This window comes from Brassica oleracea, chromosome C7, assembly GCF_000695525.1.
Source record: "Brassica oleracea var. oleracea cultivar TO1000 chromosome C7, BOL, whole genome shotgun sequence".
NCBI lineage: Eukaryota > Viridiplantae > Streptophyta > Magnoliopsida > Brassicales > Brassicaceae > Brassica > Brassica oleracea.
The window spans coordinates 35192504-35200470 of record NC_027754.1 but is presented as its reverse complement, the minus strand read 5'-3'; the positions used below and the strand labels follow the sequence as shown (position 1 = coordinate 35200470).

The 7967-nt window shown below is 28.6% G+C and overlaps 1 protein-coding gene across 1 annotated transcript; it reads right to left on the bottom strand.

The window, feature by feature from the left end:
* Positions 1 to 5371: 5371 nt before the first annotated feature.
* Positions 5372 to 7211, bottom strand: LOC106301289 (probable mitochondrial chaperone BCS1-B). The gene has a single exon (XM_013737653.1). It carries the CDS (start codon positions 7046 to 7048, stop codon positions 5447 to 5449), a length of 1602 nt encoding a protein of 533 aa, XP_013593107.1. The 5' UTR covers positions 7049 to 7211; the 3' UTR covers positions 5372 to 5446.
* Positions 7212 to 7967: the final 756 nt, after the last annotated feature.

Below are 7967 nucleotides of genomic sequence, written 5' to 3'. Positions count from 1 at the left end.
GTATTTGGCCATATGATTAAGACGCCATATGATGTTAAAACCAGTGGATATAAATGGGTCTTGTGAGGAATAGAAATCGTGAGATATAAAGCTGATGTTGCACAAGGATTCTCACAAAGACCAGTAATAGATTATGAGGAGATATACTCTCATGTGGTGGATGCAATTACTTTTAGATTTCTCATATGTCTGGCTATATAAGAGAGAAAACTAGACTTGCAACAAGTTGATGTAGTGACTGCATATTTGTATGGTCCACTGGATAATGAAAATACTAGAGGATATTGAGCTGAAAGTACATCAAGTTCTCGAGAACAATATTGATAATCATCAAAGTATATGATCTAAATATCATAGGAACCTCTGGATACAATTTCCCAAACAGTTGAATATCTCAAGAAAGAGTTTGAAATGAAAGATCTTGGAAAGCAAAGTTTTGTTTGGGATTACAGCTTGAGTACATTAACAATGAAATCCTTGTGCATCAAATAGTATATACAGAAAATGGTATTCAAGAGATTTAATATGGACCAGTCTCACCTATTATCTAGTACATGGGCGTGAGATCACTTGTATTGGACACTAATCAATTCAGTTCAAAGGTGGACGATAAAGAAGTCCATTTAGTCCTGAGATGGACGATGCAGAAGTCTTGTTTTATACACTGATCTGATTGGTCCATAAGAAAGACGATGAAGAAGCCTTTGATTTTGGTTTACTTTATACTAACCAGCTCAAAGAGGGGTTATTTGGTTTTGTTGATTTGTTTTCAGACAGATTATGTTTTACACATTGTGGTACACGCATATCACAGCAAATTATCCAAGATTTCGTGTGTGTGTATTTGAGGTCGATGACTCAATATGTTCGATCAGATTGTGGTATGGCTGATGGTAAAGAAGAACCAACTATCATGTTTGAAGACGAAACATATTCTGTCCAAGATCTTCATCACCCACGGATTGCAGAAAATTGGAGATGTCCAAGGGACCTTCATTAATGTCCAGATCATGGAAAATAATGTGTGTTGTACTCTTTTTTCTTCACCATGGTTTTGTCCTAATTAAGTTTTCCTGGTAAGGTTTTAATGAGGCAACATTAAAGCACATTACAAGTTCTAAATGGTTATGAACAAGATTGTGAATGGCTCATAACCAAGAGATTATTATTTGTAATATTTCTATTTATCTATGACGGTGTAATCTCATATATAAAAAAACTCTATGTCATGAATAAAGATAGACTTTTCTTTCACTTTTATAACAATAAAGAAGAGACTTATGACCCGTACAAACATAACATCGTAATAAAATGACATTATAGCTAGTTATATATTTTCTTATATGAAAGAATACATATTCATAATATTCATATGTACAAAGATATCATCATAATTTCACAACAATTACAACATCATCGTAAGATGTAGAAAGAATAAAAAAAATTAGAGTTGTATCAAGAAAACAAAAAGATACTCACGTAATATTTATGTTGTAAATACGTATGATCCTATTTTCTACAGAAAGAAAGAAAACTAATGTTTTTTTTGAAAATAATATGAGAAAGCTTAGACTATACAGATGTGAATATTTGAAGCTCTTTTGGGTTTATGATTTTTAAAATAGGATATTTTATATTAAAGTGGAAAGTTAACTATTTATAAACAAATAACTGAAAAGTTACTTTTACAATTCTGTTTTGTTTAGGATTTTCAAAAAATAAAAGTTACTATTAAATATTTTTCCCTGTTAGTATTTTAAAATATTATCAATAATTAGTTCCAGTTAATATTACATATTTTTTAATTGGTATTTTTACAATTCATTTTTTAAATATCACAACTTATTTTAACAATTTTTCTTTGTTAATTAAATATTTTTTAGTATCATATTTATCACCAAATTAATAAAAAGAAAAAAATATTATTAAATAAACTTTTATAATTCTGTTTGGTCAGCCTTTTTTTTTAAAATAATCTTTTGGTTAGGATTTAAAAATAGGAAAAAAAACAATTTACAAATCTCTTTTAGGGTTTTATAGAAAGAAAATTATGATCACATAATATTTTAACATTGTCTAATTAACATGATCGTGACACATGACAATGTATATTGTAAAATTGTGACATTTTTTTAATTTTTATCATAAATACAAAATTATCTTATTCGGAAATATTTGTTAGTAATTTTTCCTTTTAAAATTCATAAACGAAAAATATTTGTAAGAAGCCATCTGAATTGTTTTTTAAAATTCTATTTTTTTAAAGATACTAAAAAAAGAGAATTATAAAAGAAAAATAGTAAAATGAAAACTACAGTTAAACACCTTTTACTTTTTTTTATACTCTTAATCTTTTTTCTTTTTGTTAGGATTATATTTTATAAATCTCTTTTATTTAGAATTTACAAAGAATAAGAAAAAATAGAATCAAATACTCTTTTACATTTTTGTTTAGGATTTTAGAAAAAAAAATTACTATCATATAAGAGAAATACCCTAGGATAGCACTAAAAAGTTTTGTCTACCAAAATGTTTCATTAAAGAGGTAAATATATATTTATACCCCTAGGGTTAACTATTCCGAACCTTAAGGTTTAGAGTTAAGGGGAGAAAATTTGGGATTGAGGTTTAAAATTTTATAAAATAAAAAATAAATATTACAATTTGAAAATAAAATTTTAAAAATAGTTTCAAAAAGTATTTTCGAATTACAAAAAGAAAATTTGAAAAAAAAAATTTCGAAAAAACTATTTCAAAAAAATAATTTATAAAAATTTTCGAATTTGAAAACATATAATCTAAAACTATAATTTTTTTTTGATTTTTTTGATTTTTTATATATCTAGGGTATTAGAGTTCTTTTACCTATTAAATGAAATATTTTGGTTATTTTCCTCTTTGTGGTCTATTTTTGTGAACAAAACTTGAAAATGGTCTATTTAGGAGAATTGCCCATCATATAATCTTTTACAATTATCTTCTGTTTAGAAATTTCAGAAACAAATAGATTACTATCAAATAATTAATTGTAGTTACTATTAAATACTTTAAAAAAATTCATATCAGTAGTACAACTATGATATTAACAAAAATCAGCATCAGTTTAAGTAGAAAATAGCATGTGAAAATCAGGAGATCTAGTTAAACTTCAACATGTGACACCCAGAAAACAAAAAAATTAACACACCAAGATGTAAAAGAACATGTAGAAAAACTCACTTAATATTTTTTTGTATCTCTCATCATGTTTGGTGACAAAATAAGAGAAGTGACAAAATATGAGAGAACTTAATCATATATAAGGATATGAATAATTGTAGTTTCTTTTGGTTTAAGATTTTTAATCAGAAAATTAACTATATAAATAGAAATTTTGATTATGCATAAAAAAATTATTTGAAATAATTATCCTACAAATCTTTTTCTTGTTTAGGATTTGAAAAAAAAAGAAGAAAACTACTAAACACTCATTTACAATTTTCTTATGTTTATATTTATCTTTCCTATATGATTTAAGAAAAAGAAAATTAGTATTAAATAAATTATTTCGCAAAAAATTTGTCGTTTAAAAAACAGAAATTAATTTTTAATATCTTATTATATATCTAATGAGATATTTTAACACATGTCAATTTTTTAAAAGTAAAATTACTATCTAATAATGTTTTACAATTATCTAATTTTTAGAATTTTAGAAAAGAAAAACTGGTATTTCTTTTAAAATTGTAAAAAGGAAAACTACAATTAAACACTCTTTACTTTTTTCTTACTTTTTAATAATTATCCTACAAATCTTTTTTTCTTGTTTAGGATTAAAAAAAAAACTACTAAACACTCGTTTACAATTTTCATATGTTTAAGATTTTTGAAAAAGACAATTACTATCAGATAATTACTATCAAATATTTTTGTATTTATCTTTCCTATACGATTTAAGAAAAAGAAAATTAGTATTAAATAAATTATTTTGTAATTTTTTTGTCGTTATTATATATCTAATGAGATATTTTAACACATGTCAAATTTTTAAAAGGAAAATTACTATCTAATAATGTTTTACAATTATCTATTTTTTAGAGTTTTAGAAAAGAAAAACTGGTATTCCTTTTAAAATTGTAAAAAAGAAAACTGCAATTAAACACTATTTACTTTTTTCTTACTTTTTAATAATTGTCCTACAAATATTTTTTCTTGTTTAGGATTTAAAAAAAGAAGAAGAAAACAATTAAACACTTTAAAATTTTCTTATGTTTAAGATTTTTGAAAAAGACAATTACTATCAGATAATTACTATCCAATATTTTTATAATTATCTTTCCTGTACTATTTAAGAAAAAGAAAATTAGTATTAAATAAATTATTTTGCAATTATTTTGTCGTTTAAAAAACAGAAATTCATTTTTAATATCTTATTATACATCTAATGAGATATTTTACTATCTAATAATGTTTTACAATTATCTATTTTTTAGAATTTTAGAAAAGAAAAACTGGTATTCCTTTTAAAATTGTAAGAAAGAAAACTACAATTAAACACTCTTTATTTTTTTCTTACTTTTTAATAATTATCCTACAAATCTCTTTTCTTGTTTAGGATTTAAAAAAAGAAGAAGAAAACTACTAAACCCTCGTTTACAATTTTCTTATGTTTAAGATTTTTGAAAAAGACAATTACTATCAGATATTTTTATATTTATCTTTCCTATACGATTTAAAAAAAAGAAAATTATTATTAAATAAATTATTTTGCAATTATTTTGTCGTTTAAAAAACAGAAATTCATTTTTAATATCGTATTACATATCTAATGAGATATTTTAACACATGTCAAATTTTTAAAAGGAAAATTACAATAATCTATTTTTTAGAATTTTAGAAAAGAAATACTGGTATTCCTTTTAAAATTGTAAAAAAGAAAACTACAAATAAACACTCTTTACTTTTTTCTTACTTTTTAATAATTTTTAAAACTTATTTTTTCTTCAAAATTCGTTTTGTATCTTAGTATATATATTTGTAATCATGAGATATTTTAATACATGTAACAATATTAAAAGGAAAATTACTATCAAATAATTTTTTTTGTAAATATATTTTGTTTAAGATTTAAAAAATGGAAATTACTCTTAAATAATATTTCTAATAATTTATAACAAAATTCGTTTTTGTTATTATCAAATATATATATAATTAATATATATATATATATATTGTTTTTTAATTATGAGATAGTTTAATCCATATCACAATCTTAAATATATAATTGACATGTGTCGCGATCGTGTTAATTAGCAACTTTGAGGAACCAAACTTATATAATAAGATTAATAATATTTGATTTAAAAAAAATATTTCATTAATTGAAATATAACATCATATTCTTACATGGTATTGGTACACCACAAATAGACAAAATACATTATTGGGCTATTTTCCTTGTATCTTCTTAGTTGGTACCATTGCTCTCATGAAGGTCACTATTTTCTTCAGAACCCTTAACTTTCTTATCTTCTTCCTCTGACTTCTTCTTCTTGTCTTCTTCCTCTATCTTCTTCTTCTTCTTCTTCTCCTCTGCTTCCTCTTTCTTCTTTCTCCTTCTCTCTTGCCTCTCTGCTTTACTCTTCTCTTCTTCCTCAGCCAGCTTCTTTGCCTTCTCCTTCTCCTCCTCCACAGTCTTAACCAAACGCTTGATGCAAACATCCGCATCTTCCTCATCAGACTTCGGCATCAAAGTCTCCGCAACATCAGCAGGCGACACGTCGGTCTCCTCAAGCAACCTCTCAATCTCTCCATACAACTCATGCGTCTCAATCTCCAAATAGTTCTTAGCCAAAACCTTAAACGCTTCAAACCGACAATAAGACATCTCAATGTGGTTATCCATCCTTCCTCTCCTTATCAACGCGGGATCAAGCTTATCCACAAAGTTGGTTGTGAATATAATAATCTTCTCATCACTACAAGCTGACCATAACCCATCGATGGAGTTTAGTAGCCCTGAGAGAGTCACTTTACTCTGTTTCTCACCTTCCATCTTCTTCTTCTCTTCCTCTTTCTTCTTCTCCTCCTCGTCTTCTTCTTCTTCATCCTCCTCTTTTTTACTCTTTCTCTGCCCCGTGAGGTCGAGAGAGCAATCAATATCTTCAATCACAATAATAGACTTGCCTTTAGTATCAAGCAACAGCTTCTTTAACTCGGAGTTATCCTTCACGGTGGTTAGCTCAAGATCATACACATCATACTCCAAGAAGTTCGCTATTGCAGATATCATTGTTGACTTCCCCGTCCCGGGCGGACCAAACAAGAGATAGCCTCGTTTCCACGGCTTCCCAACCTTCTTGTAATAATCTTTCCCTTTACTAAACTTTACCAGATCCTTCTTGATCCTCTCTTTCTTCTCTGGATCCATAGCTAAAGTCTCGAACGTCGCGGGATGGTGAAAAGGTACATTGCTCCACTTACCTGACCTCCAAGCATACCATTCTGAGCTCGAATTATTAGTGAAAAGCTTCCTCTCTCTGTTCCTCAGCCCTATCTCTCTCCCTTCTCTTAAAACATGAGTTATATAACTCTCAATGATCATCCCTCTGTGTCGTCTATGGAAAGTAAGAGTAAAGAACCTCCTCTCCCCCGAGCTGCTTCGACCATAACCACTAGACTGTGTCTGAATCTCCTTCAGACTCGAATACCACTTTACCTTCACGCCATCAAACGCATCTTCAACCTCCTCGTGGTCGTCCATGCTGAGCACCAAGGCCTTGCTGTTTTTGGATTCGTCTGCCTTTAACCTCAGGGCACGAGCCGCGGAGTTGGTTGAGAGATAGTTGCGTATCGCGTCGTAGTTCTCGCTTCTTTTGAGACCTTCGTCCGTGTACTCGTTGAACTTGATGTGGACGTAGAGGGTGACCCATCCGATCATCTTGTATGCGTATTTCTCTATGTAGCTTCGGAGATGGCGAGGGACGTATTGTGAGTATATCGCCCAAATGAACATGAAGCTCGTCACCGTCGTGCCGGTTATCCCCCATATAGCTGCGGTATCAAGCATGTTTTTTTTTTTTGGTTTCTTGTGTCTCAAGACCAGTTGCTTGTGTGTCTCTTTTTTTTTTTTTTTTAACTCTCTTGAGACTTTGCAAGTTTGCTCTGGTTTGGTTTAATTGCTCAATTGCCTCTATTTATAATACACTAACGAGGAAGATGCCACGAAATATCTAATTAATTTACAGGAAAATGAGCATACATTTGTAAAAAATACTATTGTGATGTGGAATCGTTACGATATTGTTTAGTTTCATAATTAGTTTTAAGAGTAGTTTTAATATACTTTTAGGGTTTATTACATTTAATAAATAACGTCACTAGGGTCTTGTCGTTTACGATCTTAAAATTTTTAGGTAAATCCGTGAATATTCTTGCTCCTGGCGTCATGCGAGGAGCCACTTATATGTTTTACAGGATTTTATAAAATTCGATAAAGTATGAGCCACAAATTTTCTTTAATCAGGGAATCATTACACTTCTTATTTTGTTATATTATATATAAGTCTAGTAGTAAAATAGTACACTTTCGACTACACGTTAAACCTTTTTCCTTTGTCCGTTTATGAAAGAGCTAAGAGCTAAACCTCACTGTTGGACCGAGATTTAGTACCAATCTCTTCCATTAACATTTGGCGTTGATTATTATTCTAGATTAAATCAAATATGTTAGTTGTAGACTTCATAAAATCTCGGTCTCATTCAACGCGAGAATAGATCAAAACTGAAGATGAAGAGCATGTGTAACAACGAAAGAATATGTAGAGAAAATCCTATAAAAGGACATGAAAGTTATCTTCACAAGGATCCCACTTTTGGAACTCACGAGGGCTCACGACCATGAAAACAATTGTTCACGATCTTCCTATTTAATTAAAGAAGATTATGGTTTATTGAGGGATATATCGTCATCCACCTGAGACCATATC